The sequence below is a fragment of the Sus scrofa genome, chromosome 5 (genome assembly GCF_054392235.1).
Source record: "Sus scrofa isolate SSC_HxYL_T2T_F1_AM1 chromosome 5, Sscrofa_HxYL_maternal_Yorkshire_Landrace_v2.0, whole genome shotgun sequence".
Classification (NCBI taxonomy): domain Eukaryota; kingdom Metazoa; phylum Chordata; class Mammalia; order Artiodactyla; family Suidae; genus Sus; species Sus scrofa.
Genome location: NC_139387.1, coordinates 53,621,564 through 53,638,724, shown reverse-complemented (window position 1 = coordinate 53,638,724; position 17,161 = coordinate 53,621,564). Strand labels below are relative to the sequence as shown.

At 37.5% G+C, this 17,161-nt stretch overlaps 1 protein-coding gene across 4 annotated transcripts in view; it reads left to right on the top strand.

Moving 5' to 3' along the window:
• The first annotated feature begins 320 nt into the window (after positions 1-320).
• Positions 321-17,161, top strand: part of FGFR1OP2 (FGFR1 oncogene partner 2) — a 29,913-nt gene continuing 13,072 nt past the window's right edge. For 3 of the 4 annotated variants that reach the window (XR_014803692.1, XM_005664032.4, XM_001924597.6), the window contains exons 1-2: positions 321-593; positions 16,134-16,282. Coding sequence is in view for 3 of the 4 variants with exons in the window: in XM_005664032.4 (XP_005664089.1) it covers positions 16,148-16,282 (135 nt within the window). In the remaining variant the exon portion in view is untranslated. Of the gene's footprint in view, positions 594-9,779; positions 16,283-17,161 lie in introns of all 4 variants that reach the window. The other variant, XM_084956513.1, reaches the window with a different exon arrangement.

Genomic DNA, 17,161 nt, shown 5'->3' with positions numbered 1-17,161 from the left:
TTTTCTATCCGCTAATTTTCCCAGTCACCCATTGGGAAGATTGATCCGGGCGACCTGAGAACCTCCCCACAGCGAAGTACCAACCACAGCACCAGCTAAAGCAGCCACGGTCCCCTAAGCGTAAGGCCCTCCCACCAGGTCTCCCTTCTCAGTCTCTCCAACCCAGGCCGATTTCCCCAAGCAAAATTCGCGAGACTTAGCGAGAGGCCGAGCAAAAGCCAGAATGTGGATCAGTGGGGAGGGACGTATAAGTGCCCCGCCCCTACCTCTTGCGCATGTCAGCTAGAGGCCTCAAGTAAATCGCCGGGTTCTGCCCCCACGGTAACGCGAGGGAGGAAGTCTCGCGAGGTTGAGGCGCTCTGAGAGCGCAGGTCGGAGGCGGTGAGCGGAGGTTTTTACCCTGACCAGTAATGGGACTGATCACCTATGACCCTCCCATCTGCCCCAACACTACCTCTGCTGGGGTCTGCGTCTGCTATTGAAGAAGCTGAACAAGCGAGAGGAGTCTCTTCCCTTGGGTGCATAGGTCCCCGTTGGCAGAGGCTTTGAGTCCTAGTCGCCACAGCTGACGGCTGCGAGGGATTGAGATCAGAGTAAGTGGAATCAGTCCAGGGACCAGAGCGGGTTTAAGAGAGTCGGAAGCTTCCTTCCCCTGACGGTGCTCTTTGCCCCACCTCTTGAACCACCGGCTGCCCGTGCCTGGGCGCGGTAGTTCCTCTCTGTTCTCAGCTCTGAGACCGTCTTTCCGGAGCTGAGGTACGGAAAGTTTGATGGAAACCCTTGGCCCAAATCTTGTGGACACACCTTTCGTCTCTGTTTTCTTCCTGCCTAACCCACCTGGGAGCTCAGCATTTGCGAGGCGGGGTGGGGGTGGTCGGCAGGGATGGAAGAGGCGTCCTTTTCAGTTTTCAGTTTACCCCTTTGCAGAAGATGACTTGGTTAATCATTACTTCTTTCTTGAAACCGCCCTCCAAGAAGTATTGCTCTTTTCCTAGTTCTCTTCCTGGATAATCATACTGCCTTGAAGCTGCCCTCCAAAGAATCCTATCTTTTCCTGGTTTTCTTCCTGCCTTTCTTCTGTATCTCATCTCAAATGATGGTATACCTGTATCCATCCTGCTGTCCAGATTAGGAACCTAAGGCTCATCCTTGGCTTATTTCCACTTTCACTGCACTATGGTATTTCTTCTTTGACCAGAATCATTGCCCACCCCCAACTGATTTCCCTACCGTCATCCTTCCCTGCCATTCTGAAATACAAAATCTGTTTATATCAACCCTTTCTTTACACCTTTTTAGTATCGATATTGCTGACCAAATTGTTAAGTATATCACTTAGGACCTTTTACTGTGTGTCCTAATCCACTTTACCTTTTCCGTCTTTTTTTGCCTCGCCTCCAAATACCTCAGTATCCTGTCATGCCAGACTACTGGCTGTTTCTCCAACGCTTTCACAAGCCTTTGTATATGCTGCATCATCTGCCTTTAATGCTTACTCTTCCTTTTTTTAAAAAGCACCTATCAAGATCCAATTCATAGACTTCTCAGATTCCTCCAGGTGACACTGATAGTACCACCGTGCTCCCAAAGCACTTAAAATAGTCCTTTTGCAGTGTTTTTTAGATTGTGTGAGACATTATTTGTTCAAGTATCTGTCTCTTGTGCCCGTTTGCGCTTGAGCTGGAATCATGTCTTATCTTTCTCTAACAGAAGTTCGTCCAATGCTTGGCACATAGCAGATATTATTTATATATATATGTGTGTGTATGCGTATTTATAATGTAATAGAACCCTGACCTGTTTTGAATATGAGGAACCTTGTTACCCCAACACACAAGGAGTTGTACTTTTAATATCTATTTGTTGAGGTTGTGCATAGTAGCAAAAAACTTCTATGCTTTTAAATGATTTTGTATTTTATTATTACCAGTCTCTGCCTATAAAAAAATAGTGGGATATATATGTATGAGAAATATTTAGACTATAGACCATGCTTGGTGTAAGTATATCCATGTAACTCTTCCAATGAATCCTTGCCCATAGGTTAGAAATAATCAAGATTAGGTTAGTCCTTTGCTGAATTGTCTTTCCTGTTTGAACATATGTATGTGCAACTTATATTTAGCTACAATTCCAAGTAGCATGTAGTTAAAAAAAAAAATTCTTCTGTGTCCTTACTTTCAAATTCTGTTCTTCCTTTAAAAATTCATTTTCTTCATAAAGCTCCAAATGTGTTCATTCCACCATTTTCAAGGACAGTGAAAATTTCTTGTACTTTCTCATACAATGATATGTCTGTATGAGATGCTTTTCTAAAATACATAATTTACATGTTTTCTTTCTTGATCTTTTTAGACTTGGGCTTCTAAGAAAGCTTTAACTATGGCTTTTTATTTTTCTATTTCCATATGTGTCAGTTAATATTACCTACTAATTAACTTTAGAGGCACCTTCCTAAGTAATCTGATAAAATTTTGTAACTGAACTGGACTGTTGGTGTTCATAGACACATTTATGGTATGTCAGTGGTCACAGTATTTCTCTGTAGTTCTAGCTATAATGGATTTGTGGATAAAAAAGAAAGAAGAGTGAATTTTTCCTAACCAAAATCCAAAACTAAACAGCTGGCAGTTGCAATCTTGGGTGGGTGGTAGTTTTTCTTTTATCATCAGCAGAATGTTCTGAACCCTCTGCCAGGAGTCTGGTTATGAATGTCTTTGGGTGGTAAAGTGGGCGAGAATGTGGCTAATGTGGAGCAGGGGAGCAGGGAACTGTGTTTAAAAAATTTCACCTATAATTTGAACCTGCCTGTTGAAGATATTGTTAAGCAAGTACACTGGGACTAGTTAGGACATTCACTGTAAGAATGGACAAATAAATTGAGAATATCTTTTTTAAAAACTAGAGTCTTTTTTAAAATTTAAAACATGTTCGAGAATATGGAAAACAGTCTTCCCATTCCAGTTAGCAGCCAAAAAAGGGAGGAAAAGCACAATGGTTTTCAAAGAAAAGGTGGCAAAGTAAATGCATATTCTAAAATATTTTAAACTTTTCTGTGGTTTCACATACAGGAAATGAACATGCGGATTCTTAGAAACTTCGTGTCACTGTTTTTCTGAAATGCTAATAAAAGTATACTTTGAATTACCTGCTGTTTATAATTCTTTTCTCTGAATAGGAATGTTTTTATAGTTACAAACAAATTTTAAATGTAGTTCATTTTGATAATAGTATTTTTTGTTTTGTTTATTTATTTATTTATTTATTTTGCTTTTTACGGCTGCACCCGCAGCATTTGGAGGTTCCCAGGCTAGGGACTGAATCAGAGCTGTAGCTGCCGGCCTACGCCACAGCCACAGCAACGCAGGATCCAAGCCATGTCTACCACCTACACCACAACTCACAGCAACACCGGATCTTCAACCCACCGAGCAAAGCCAGGGATCGAACCTCTGTCCTCATGGATGCTAGTCAGGTTCATTAATCACTGAGCCATGATGGGAACTCCAATAGTGGTATTTCATTCTACAATCCCAAGAATGTTTTTTAAAGTAGATGTTAATCATAACTTTTAAAAGCCAAATTGGTCCTGTTAAAAAACAACATTCAACTGAATAAACTTTAAAGATCTTACTGGCTTTATTCAAAGATTCATGAATCAGGCAGCCCATCTAGCAGATAGGAAGGAGTTACAAAGAACTGAACAAAATTAAAGACTTTTTTATAGGAGAAGGGAGTGGGACAAGGAAGTTATACTAGAAAAAAGCAGATTGGTTGTGACAAGATTACTTTCCTTTAGGGCATGGCAAAGGTCTGTCAGGCCTTACTTGTGAGATGACCTCACTCATGCTGACTGGGTGATTCTAGATTGACTGATTTAAGTTTCCATTTCTGGACAAGGCTGAGATTCCAAGCAAAGTCTTGGTTTGGTCATGTGGGGCTGAGCATAAGTGACTCCATTTGGGGCCTTTTGTCTTCTTTTTAACAGTCTTATAGTTAACTGTGGTGGCTGGTTAGAATAGGTGCTAGGTCATAAGGAAAAATATTAGAAATTTGTTATTTTTTTTGTCACACTCCCATTTCTTTTCTATTGTTGGTTTTAAATTCAATTTTTATAATATTTTGGAAGTCTTATTGGTAGAGTCAAAGAATTTGCTTTGTTTTCCCACCCAGGAGGCCAAAATAGGTTTTGTGTGGGTAAAAGCAAACAGAGCCCTTGAGATCCACCTTGGCTCATGAGTTTGCACTACAGTGGGTCAGAAGTTCTATTTCTGGTACCATCCTGGCTCCTTCCTTGCTACATGGTGCTGTCAGTCAGCTCCTTACCTTTGAAATCCCAAATCTATTTCCTCATTGATAAAATGGGGATAGCCTTATCCCATTGACCAAAAAACAATGTAAGGTGATATTCCTCAGGTTCATAAAGCCACTAGCAGTTTTGTCCTCCACCTCACTATTCGTTCTTCTGCCTCCTGTATTCTGCTGTTAGCTGCTTCCAGTGAATTTTTTATTTGTTATTGTATTTTGCATCTCTTCTTGCTTAAGCTTTATATCTTATATCTCTTTGCTCAGTGTTTCCTTTAAGTTACCCATTTTGCCTCCATTTTATTTCCAATCTCTTGCATCATTTTCAGCATCAACAGTCTAAAGTTTTTTCCCTGGAGGCTGAGAATCTCCTGATCAATTAACTGATTTTCTGGGGTTTTTTCTTTCTCCCTCATCTGAGTTACAGTTCTCTGTCTTTTTATTTTTATAGGTTTTTGGTGTGGTGACCTTTTTGTAGATAACAGAGTTGTAACCACTCTTACTTCTGATGTCTGCCCCCTTTGTGGCTGAAGTTGGTATGGGGGGCTTGCTATAGGCTTCCTGATGGGAGGGACTGATGCCTGCCCACTGGTAGGTGGAGCTGATTCCTATCACTCTGGTGGATGGGGCTTTGTCTCTGCCTGGGGGGCTTTAGGCAGCCTGTTTACTGATGGGAGGACCTAGTTCCCACCTGGAATGTTGTTTGGCCTGAGGCTTCTCAGCACTGATGGGTGGGGCCATATTTTCCCAAAATGGCCACCTCCAGAGAAAGGCACACTGCTGAATACTCACTCCCAAGAGCTTTGCTTCCATTGTCCTTCCTGCACAATAAGCCACAATCACCCCTGTTTTCCCATGATGTCCTCCAAGAACTGTAGTCAGGTTTGACCCAAGATTCCTATGGAGACTTCGCTTTGCCCTGGGACCCAGTGCACGTGAAAGACTGTGTGCACCTTTTAAGAATGGGGTCTCCGTTTCCCCCAGTTCCTTGGAGCTCCTGCACACAAGCCCCACTGGCCTTCAATGCCAGATGCTCCGGGGGCTCTTTCTCCCAGTGCCAGATCCCCACATGTGAAAGTTTGATGTGGGGCTCAGGACTCCGACTGCTGTAGGTGAGTCTCTGTGAACCAGTTCCTTTTCAGTCTGTGGGGCTTCCCACCCGGGAGATATGGGGTTGCTTATATGGTGTAATCACCCCTTCTACCTCTTGATGTGGCCTCCTCTTTGGCTTCTGGAGTAGGATATCTTTTTGAAGCTTTCTGGTCCATTTGGTTGAAGATTGCTAAGCATGTAGTTGTAAACTTTGTTGTTTTTAGGAGAGAAGTTGAGCTCCAGTCCTTCTATTCCGCCATCTTAATAAAAAATTCCCACTAGCAGTTTTGAATTAATTAAAAGTATTACCTAGCAGGTAGTGGTCCATTTGGATTGAATTAAGTTGGGGAAAAGTCATAAGCCAGAAGAGATGACTTGCCATATCAGATAGCAAGAATCATTTTACAACTCTAACAGCTGAGGCAGTGTATTGATGTAAAGATAGATAAATAGACCCAGAGGTAGACTAGAGAGCTCAGAAGCATACCTAACATTTATTGAAAAAACATACAACAGATGTGGCTGAATTAAAATTCATTGGGGGAAGAATGTATTATCCAATAATTGGGGACTGGGCCAACTAGCTGCCCCCATAAGGAAAAGAAAATATAGTTAGATATCTTCCTTATACCACATGCACATAAGCAGCAGATGAACTAAAGACAAAGACAGAACCTTGGGGACAGGTAATTTTTTTTTTTTTTTTTTTTTTAGTTTTGAAATTGCCCCTTTTTTGGAGAATAGTTCTGTTCATTTTAACATGTATACAGATTCCACCACAATCAGGGTACAGAACTATTATTTCAGAATACTCTCTGTGCCACATCCTCCCCCCTCCCACTCCCAGTTCCTGACAACCTCTGATCTCTCATCCATCACTATAGTTTTGTCCTTTTGGCAGTGCCAGGTAAATTATAGAAACAGTATGAGATGGTCTTCATTCACACACTCAGCATAGTATCCTTGAGATTCATCTCTATTCTTGGCCTTATCGATGCTTCATTCCATATTATTGCTGATTAGTATTCCATCGAATGGATTGTATATACTGCAGTTTGTTTATCCACTCATCTCTGTACAGTAAATACCCAGAAGTGATGTTGCTGGGTCTTATTATAGAATATATTTAATTTTGTAAGAAACTGCCAAACTGTTTTCCAAAATAACCGTATTATTTTGCATTCTTGTAATTCTCATAATGGCTCATAATGTTGAACATCTTTTCATGTGCTTATTTGCCATCCATATATCTTTTTGCTTAAATGTTCAAATCTTTTGCACATTTTTTAAAAGTTAGATCATTTTCTTATTGTTAGCTTTCAGAGTTCAACTGTTTTAAATACAAGTCCTTCGTGATATGTGTGATTTATAAATATTCCATTTTTGTAGCTTGTTTTTTCAGACTATTTTAACAGTCTTTCCCAAAGCAAAAATTTCTAATTTTGATGATGTCTAGTTTATTGAATTCTTATTTTATGAATCAAACTTCTGGTGTTATGTCTAAAAATTCTTTGCCTAACCCCAAGTCACAAAAATTTTGTTCTGTTTTTTTCTTCTAGAAGTGTTAATTGTTTTTCATTTTGCTTTGTGGTCCTTTTTGAGTTAATTTTTGTAAAAAAGTGTAAGAATTATGTTGGGGTTAATGTTTTTGGCATGCAGATGTTCAATCTTACATAGCACCATTTGTTGAAAATCTTATTCTTTCTCCTTTGACTTGCCTTTACACCTTCTTCAAAAATCAACTGGCCATGATTCTGTGGGCATATTTCTGGACTCTGTTCTATTTCATCTAACTGGCTGTGCCAATACCATACCATCTTTATTGCTGTAGCTTTACAGTAATTCTTAAAATTTAGTACTGTGACTTCTCCAACTTTGTTTTCAAAATTGTTTTGGCTATTCTAGTTTCTTTGCATTTTCATTGCAACTCCATAGAGTTAGTTTGCCAATTTCTACAAAAAATCCTGCTGTGATTTTGATTGGAAATTGAATTAAATCTGTAGCTCATTGGTGGAAAACTGACATCCCTGCTATGTTGAGTCTTCCAATCCATTAACACTGTATGTCTCTCCATTTATTTGGACCCTCTTTGGTTTTTTATATCAGCATTTTGTAGTGATTGGTGTACATATCCTGCATGTTTTGTTAGATTTATGCACCAGTATTTCATTATTTGAACCATTGTAAATATATATTATTAAATTTTGGTTTCCAATGGTTCATTGGTAGTAAATAGAAAAACTTTTTTTTTCTTTCTTTTTCCTTTTTTTACAGCCGCACCTGTGGTATATGGAAGTTCCCAGGCTAGGGGGTCACATTGGAGCTGCAGCAACAGCCACAGCAACATCAGACCTCAGCCGCACATGCAACCTATGCCACAACTTGTGGTAATGCCAGATCCTTAACCCACTGAGAAAGGCCAGGAATTGAACCCTCATCCTCACAGAGACAACATCAGGGCTTTAACCTGCTGAGCCATAGTGGGAGCTCCTTAGAAAAACTGTTAATTTTTATGTGTTGATCCTCTGTCTTAAAACATTGTTAAAATTACTTAATAGGTTTAGGAATTCTTTTTTGTATTCTTTGGGATTTTTTTTATGTGGACAACTTGTTGACAGAATTGAAGGGCTGTTTATTCCGATCTACTATGCCTTTTATTTTTCTTGCCTTATTGTGTATAATGTTGAATAGGAGTGATGACTGAGGACCTCCTGGCCTTGTTCCTGATTTTAGAGGGAAAACATTCAATCTTTGATCATTAGGTATAATGCTTACCATAGGTTTTTTGGAACTGCCCTATCTCATTTCTATTTCTAGTTTGCAGAGAAGTTTATTAGGAAAAGATGTTGAGTTTTTTTTCAAATGCATCAATCGTTATGAACAAATGATTGTTTTTATTACATTGATTAATCTTTGAATATTGAAACAGCCTTGAATTATGGGATAAACCCCATTTGGTTATGGTGTATTATTCTTTTTTACATGTTGTTAAATTTGAGTTGCTAATATTTTCATGAGGATTTTTACATTTACATTCAAGGAGGATGTTGGTTTGTGGTTTTCTCTCTCTTTGTCTTGGACTGTGTTGGTTGTGGTGTCAGAGTAATGCTGGTGTCATTTCATGAGTTTGGAAATGTTTTCTTTTATTTTCACAAAGAGGGTGAATAGGAGTGGTGTTATTGCTTCTTTATGTGTTTGGTAGAATTTGTCTTTGAAACCATCCTGATCTGGAGATTTTGGGCAGAAGATTTTTAACTACAAATTCAATTTCTTTCTTTTTTTTTTTTTTTTGTCTTTTTAGGGCAACATCCGCAGCATGGAGGCTCCCAGGCTGGGGTCCAATCAGAGCTGTATCTGCCGGCCTACACCACAGCAACAGCAATACCAGATCCAAGCCACAGCTGCAACCTACACTACAGCTCACAGCAACGCTAGATCCTTAACCTGCTGAGCGAGGCCAGGGATCGAACCCACAACCTCATGGTTCCTAGTTGGATTCATTTTCTCTGTGCCACGACGGGAACTCCACAAATTCAATTTCTTTAATGGTTATAGGACTATTACTTAGAGTAATTATAGGAATTTATTAGTTATAGCTGTAATAACTGCAAGCGTTATAGGACTATTTAATAGTTACCTATTCATCTTGTGATTTTATATAGTTTGTTGTTTTTAAAGAATTAGTCCATTTCATCTAAATTATCCAGTTCATGTGTATGAAATTTATTATTGTATTCACTTACCCTCTCAATCAATTAAGAGTCTGCAGTCGGAGTTCCCTTCGTGGCTCAGTGGTTAACGAATCCGACTAGGAACTATGAGGTTGCGGGTTCGTCTCTGCCTTTGCTCAGTGGGTTAATGATCCGGCGTTGCTGTGAGCTGTGGTGTAGGTTGCAGACTCAGCTCGGATCCCGTGTTGCTGTGGCTCTGGTGTAGGCCGGCGTCTACAGCTCCGATTCGACCCCTAGCCTGGGAACCTCCATATGCCACAGGAGCGGCCCAAAGAAATAGCAAAAAGACAAAAAACAAACAAACAAAAAAAAACTCTGCAGTGATATCCCTTCTTTCATTCCTGACATTAGTAATTTATGCCTTCTCTCTTTTTTTCTTGGTCAGTTTTGCTGGCGGTTTAGCAACTTTATTTGCTTTTTCAAATAACTAGTTTTTTGTTTCATTGGTTTTTTTTTTTCTGTTGCTTTCCTGTTTTCAGTTTCATTGATTTCTGTTCTTTTGTTATTTCCTTCTTTCCGTTTACTTTGGGTTTATTTTGGTCTTCTTTTCCTGATTTCATAAGATTAAGGCTTAGATAATTGATTTGAGAGATTTCTAATTTTCTTTCTGTCTTTTTTTTTTTTTTTGGCTACCCCCACAAAATACCGAAGTTCCCAAGCCAGAGATCAAACCTGTGCCACAGCAGTGACAACACTGAATCCTGAACCTCTAAGCAACCAGGGAAGGCCTCTAATTTTCTAATATAAGCATTTAATACTATAAATTTAAAGACTTTCTTATTGACTCATGGTTTATTTATGTGTGTTGTTTAATTTACAAATGTTTAGAGATTTTCTTGTTATCTCTTTGTTATTTATTTTTGTTTATTTCCATTATGGTCAGAGAACAATTTGTGTGATTACAGTTCTTTTAAATTTGTTAATTTTTTTTTGATCCAGGACATAATCTATTCTAGTGAATATCTCATGTGCATTTAAAAATAATGTGTATTCTGCTGCTGTTGCTTATAGTGTTTTATACATATCAATTCCATCCACTTGGTTTCTTCTATATTGTTGCTGATTTTCTTTGTACAAGTTCTGTTAATTACTGAGAAAGAAGTGTTGAAGTTTTCAGCAGTAAGTGTGGATATATAGCTGTTTATTTTTTCAGGTTTTTGTTAGTTTGGATCCTGTTTTTTAGTTCGGATTAAAGAATCAGATTATCAAACTGTATGTTCTAATGTGTGTAGAATGTTTATATTTAGTGTAATTATTAAAATGTTTGTATTTAGGTCCACTGTTTTATCATTTGTTTTCTGTTTCTACCCTCAGTATTTTATTTTATTTCCCCCTTTCTCCTCCTTTTGGGTTATTGAAACTCTTTTATTCATTTTAATTCATCTATTATGTTTTTTGTTTGCTTTTTTAGGGCCACACCTGCCTCATATGGAAGTTCCCAGGCTAAGAGTTGAATCAGAGCTGTAGCCTCCAGCCTATGCCACAGTCACAGCAATGCTGGATCCAAGCCGCATCTGTGACCCACATCGCAGCTCATGGCAGTGCCAGGTCTTTTAACCCACTGAGTGAGGCCAGGGATCAAACCCACGTCCTCATGGATACTAGTTGGGTTCATTACTGCTGAGCCACAACAGGAACTCCTTATCTATTATGATTTTTACTGTTGTCTCTGTACAGCTTTTTTTTAGGGGTTTCTCTAGGATTGCAATATATATGCATATGATTATATATAAAAATAGAATAATAATCATATATATGATTATTTTATAGTTTACAAATGACATTTTACAGTTGGCATTTTATCATTTCAAATGAAATGTTGAAACCTTATTATAATATAGGTCCGTTTACCCTCCCCCTTTATATTATGGCTATATGTTAACATATACATAAATTGAAATTTCCATCACAAAAGTTACAGTTTTTGTTTTCAAGAATTAGCTATTTTAAAACACTCAAAAAGAGAATAATCTTTTATGTTTACCTAGATATTTATGATTCTATTGCTCTTCCTTTACTCCTGATGCACTGAGTTTCCTTCTGATAATCACTTTGCTTTTCTCTGAAATATTTCCTTTAGAACAAATTACTAGACGTGAGTTCTCCTTTTCTTTATCTGAGAATGATTTTTATTTCACCTTCATATATGACGGGTGTTTTCACTGGATATAGAATTCTGGGTTGAGAGTTTCTTTCAGCACTTTCTACTGGCCTTTATGATTTCTGATAAGAAATCTACAGTCATTTAAATTGTTGATTCTGCATAAATAATGTGTTGTTTTCTTCTGGCAGCTTTCAAGGTTTTCTTCTTTGTCTTTTATTTTTAGAAATTTGATTATGATGTGTTTGAGCTCAGACCTTCTTGGTTTTATTCTGAGTTTGCTGAAGATTGGGAGTGTTACAAACAAATACTTCTGAAAAATAGGCAAAGTGTTACATAATTTAAATTAATGAATAACTGATCAAGTTAAATATATTTCCCTATTACCTTATTGACAAGTTAGAATGTTCTTGGAAGGAAACACAAAATAGGATGGTATTTTATTCATTGTTGAGTATTATGTTATTTACAAAAAGGTTTTCACATCTTCTGCCATTCATGAAATTTTCCCAGGAATTCCTTGATGACTTAGTGGGTTAAGGATGCCACATTGCCACTGATGTCACACAGGTTCATTCCCTGGCTCAGGAACTTCCACATGCTATGGGCATGTCCAAAAATAAGAAAGAAAGAAAGAAAGAAAGAAAGGAAGAAAGGAAGGAAGGAAGGAAGGAACTTTCCCATAAGTGTTTAATATTATGGTTGGTCTCTTCCAACTGGAATTAGATGTTTCATGGAGATTTTAGTGTTCATTTTGAGGTTTTTGTCAGGGGCTATTAGGTAGTCATTCTGATTTTATCAGCCCTTATACTTATGGATTTTATAACTGATCATCCCAAGTTTCTTTTTGGAGTTTGGCAGGCCAGATTTTGTGTGTCTGTGATGGAATCTTTGACATGCTCCATGGATTTGTTATGATTGCATTGTTTTATGTGAAACCCTTGCATAAGGACTTTTAGTAAAAAGTAATGTATTTATAGTGACATACTTTAAAGTAGTTCCGTAGTATCTGTGGTATAGGATACTAGCTTGTAGTATTTTTTTTTATGGTGGGCCTCTACCTTATTATTTTAGGTAGTATCAAGCCATCAAGTAGTTAATATTTGTTGTCCTTTAAAGGATGTCAGAGGAGGAACTTCATCGCAGCCTTTAAAGAAGTGAATTATTCTAAAAACAATTCAGCTACTATTCAGCATATATTTACTCTTTCATTTTAGCAAATTGCTCTGTCTTAGAGGGCCACAGCTAAGTCATTTGATCAGTTTAGCTTCTGGTAAGAAATTGAATTTTATCAGTGTGACCTAAGCACCTGTTGATACACATGTCAGATCTGGTGTATATCACTTTTCATGTTTAATGTAAAACCCATTAACAAACACTAAAGTCAGGATTTGGTGTACTAGAGAGTCACAAGTTTTGTTTTGGGCTAGGACACTTCTTGAATTATGGAAACACAGTTATGAGATTTTCTTTCAGTATGTATGGTGGTTAGAGTAAGGAGAAAATAACGATATTTCATAGTTATTTAAAGAGTAGAAAATTTAGGGTGGTTTCATTTAGCTATTGGAATTTTTTTTTTTTTTTTTTTTTTTTTCTTCCCTGGCGGCATATGGAAATTCCTGGGCCAGGGATCAAACCTGCACCACAGCAGGACCCAAGATGTCACAGTGACACCACCAGATCCTTAACCTGCTGTGCCACAAAAGAATTCCTGGGATATACTACATATGGGAATATTAGTTATAAAGACCTAGTGTGAGCTCTGAAGATGCTTTGACTAATTTAGTCAAGGCCCATGTGGTTTCTCTGAGGCAAGGAAGGTGAGCCTTAACTATTTAGTAAAAGCATAGGAATGGGCAGCAGGTCTTCGGTGCCCTGCTGTCAAGTTGATAGCCCTAGAATGTAACATAACTTTTTCAGTGTAAGTATTCATGTCTAGATCACCTATCATCTGATCATATATAGCAATTTTAGTGCATTTTATTTGGAAACACATCCTGTCTATTAAGTTTGTATATGTTGTGTTACAAAGCATAAAGTGGTATTCTTCTGATAGTAGTCCTAACAGTACTGTTGAGAGGGTAGGACCTGGGACTTGAGTTCTGTTAAGTCAAGGTAAACGTGTGTGTGTGTGTGTGTATCTTTCTAGGCCCACACCTGTGGCATATGGAAGATCACAGGCTAGAGAGTCTAATCAGAGCTGTAGTCACTGGCCCACGCTATAGCCACATCAATGCCAGATCTGAGCCATGTCTGCGATCTACACTAGAGCTCACAGCAACGCCGGATCCTTAACCCACTGAGCAAGGCCAGGGATCGAACCCATGTCTTCATGGTTACTAGTCGGGTTCATTACCACTGAACCACAATGGGAACTCCTAATCAAAGTAAACTTTACTTCTCTGATGTCTTTTCCAACTTCCTCTAGACTTTCAGTTTGTTTTTTAATTTTCTTTCACCATCTGTTAGAACCAGTTATTTTTACTGAAAGACAAATATTTTTTTCCATTTTCAATTTTTTTTAGCTATTACAAGTCAATTTCTTCCCCTTATCCCCTTCACAACATTTTTTTTTTTAAAAACATAACTTTAAAATTTTACTCTAAAGAATCTGGTGTGCTATAGTAGTGAGATTAATAGGCGATATGTGGAGATATAATGACTGCAGTATAAACAAAAAAGCCGTGGGAATTCCCTTGTAGCACAGTGGGTTAAGTATCTGGCATTGTCACTGTAGTGACCCAGGTTGCTGCAATGGCTCAGATCCTGGCCTGGAACCTCTACATGCCATGGGTGCAGCCAAAAAGAAAAAAAGAAAAAAAATTTAAGCAGTGTTATTATCTATCTATAATTTTATTTTATTGTATTGGTTGTGGCATATAGCAGCTTGAATGTAGGATCTCAGTTCCCAGATCAGGGATTGAACCCAGGCTGCAGTGGCGAAAGTGCCTAGTCTTAACCTTAGGCCACTAGGGAGCTCCCTGTCTATAATTTTAGATAATTTCCCCCCTCTGAAAGTTTAGAGGAAGGGCACAGCATTGTCGGAGGCTAATGTCTCTCTTGGAGCAGCATCTTAAACAAATTGTGGATGGTCGACCTTTTGTGTTTTAGCCACTATGAGACAATGGTTCTTTTCATGGCCCTTTTGCTTGTATTTTGAAGTACCCTTATCTAAACCTTTTAAATCTTAGAAGACAGATGTTTTGGTTGTTTTATCTAGAGAGCCAGAAATTATTAATTTCCAGTTTTTAAAGCTCTCTGGAAATGTCTAGTCATAAATTAAATATTTTCTTAATTGGTGGTTTTATATGTTAACTTATTTTGATTAAATCTTTTTATTCAACTTTGACCCTATTTATAGTAACAGGACAATATATACTCTTTGCTTTAGCTGTTGGGTACAACCAAGAATACAGTTTTAATGTTTTTTCATCTTTATTTAGTTTGCAGTTTTGAATCTTTCTTATATATTACCTTAAATGAAAGTCTACTAAAATGGCCTGATGGGTTTTCTTTCTTTTCAGGTGTTAGCAGTTGAGTTAGTTAAATCTCTTTTGTACTTCGCTGAATGTTTCTGTATCTGAGGACCTAATAATTAATTGAACTAGTCAGTACAGATCTGGAGTCGAGTGCAGTGGTATCTAACAAAGTTCTGCATTCTGTAGCAAATTTCCATCTTCCTAAACTTGATGAAAATCCTTAATTATAGCCCTTAATTTGGATCTATCCTTGTGTTTTAATTTAACTGCTATAGACTTGGCTTTTGGCCCAGTAATTTTACAGTATAATTTCATTTTTTTGAGAAAATGTTGAAGAAAGAGTGACACATACAGAAAGTAAGATGAAACCTAGTAGAAAGAAAATTTCAATAATGGTAAGTTTCAGAAAAATTAAAGGTTTTGAGATAAATCATTTTTAAATTAAAATTTTGTTTTGAGGTCTCATCATACCAGCTGAAAAAGCTATTGGCTGTTTCATGTTTTATCTTTTTTTTTTTTTTTTTTTTTTTTTTTGCTGCACCTGTTGTCATGTGGACGTTCCCCTTGCCAGGAATTGAATCTGAGCCCCAATGGTGACCTATACCACAGCTGTGGCAATGCAGGATCCTTAACCCACTGCACCAGGCCAGGGATTAAACCCACACTGAGCCACTATAGTCAGATTCTTAACCCACTGTGCCACAGTTGGAACTCCTGTTTCCTAATTTTTTGAGCTCGTTTTAGACATATTAATTATTGATTTTAGCATATCAGAAGTTTCCCCTAATGGCCAGTGTTGTCCTAAGTTAAAACTTTCTTTGCCATTTACTAAGGAAAGTGCAAGAGTTAGGATTATATACAATTTTATATAAGAAGCCAAAGTTCCTTCAGAAGGAGGTTTGACACTTTGACACAGGGTGACACATAGAGGCCACTTTGGCTGGCCAGTAGTGTGTGTGTGTGTGAATGACACTTTAGGTCATGTGACAAGCAGAGGCTCAGAAGTGTCATGTGATCAGAGAACTGGCAATCATTGACTGCAGAATGCAGATTAATTAAGTAACCTTTTTCACAAACAGCAAGATAAGGACTGCCCTCATGAGAAGCACAATTTCTGTATAACATAAAATATATTTATTGGCTATGTACTTTTTTCTCTCACCATAAATTCAGGGTGTTTTAAATACATTCTGATTATGTCTGGAAATCATTTATAGATGTTGTCATTTTTTGAATGTTATAAATTCACTTTCAAGTTTGTACCATCAAAACAGAAGCAAAACCACAGGTGTTCTGAGATGATTCTGCCGAACAAAGAACAATCCAGTAACAGTTGTAGCTTAAGCATGTCAGTGTTAACGTGAAACTAAAATAAGATCATATGCCAGCCTTGTTTTAAATCTTGATTTTAACTTTTGATTATAGGCATTCCTTTGGAAATGAGTTGCACAATTGAGAAGGCATTGGCTGATGCTAAAGCCCTTGTTGAAAGATTGAGAGACCATGACGATGCAGCGGAATCTTTGATTGAGCAAACCACAGCTCTCAGCAAGCGAGTAGAAGCTATGAAGCAGGTTGGATCTTTTTTTCTTTCTTGTTGATTCCATTTTTAAAAAGCGGTCATTGACATTTATGTGTCGCTTACATCGTAAACTTCTGCTCAATTAGTATTTCACTATTTTTGTTAATGTTCTCTAAAATTTTAAAGTAGCTTGACTTGTATGTTTCAGTTTAGACTTGTCAAGTTTGGGTGACATGTATTTGTATATAGATGTTCTAAAACTTATAGACTTGATCACTTATTTTTCTGACAGGAATGCACATTTGAGTTTAGAAAATATATGCATTTTTCAGGTCTAGATATATTTGACAAAGACCAGATAATCTTTTTACCAATATGGACATATATTTTGCTCTGTCTCCTATTTTTATAATGTAGAAATGTTATATTTTTCTTTATAAAAGTATTTAGATAAAAACAAGTATTTAGGTGATGCTACTTAACAGTAAAGTAGTTTCTGAAAGTGATGCAAAGCAATATCTGGTTTACACCTGTTGCCATTACTGCATCCCTGTTTGCTGCCTTATTTTTCATTTAATGCTGCCAATTAAAGAAGAAATAAAAAGGACTTCATTTCTTGTTATCCTTACTGCTGTATTGAAGAACTTTACAGTGTGCCATGGAGTTGAGCTGACATTTTAGGCCCGCTTTTGATAAAGATTTTCAACTCTAAGTAAGAGAATTATACGATCTCTGATATTATGATGAAAATCACTGGAGGAAAGTATGTATTCACATCTTACCCTCTTGAAATGCATGTTCTGTAAAAGGAAGCAACCCAGCTAGCCCCTGGCAACCACAAATCTTTCTATTGCTAAGGATTTGCCTATTTTGGACATTTCATATGAATGGAATCATACAGTATGTGGATTTTTTTGACTGTTTTTTAAAT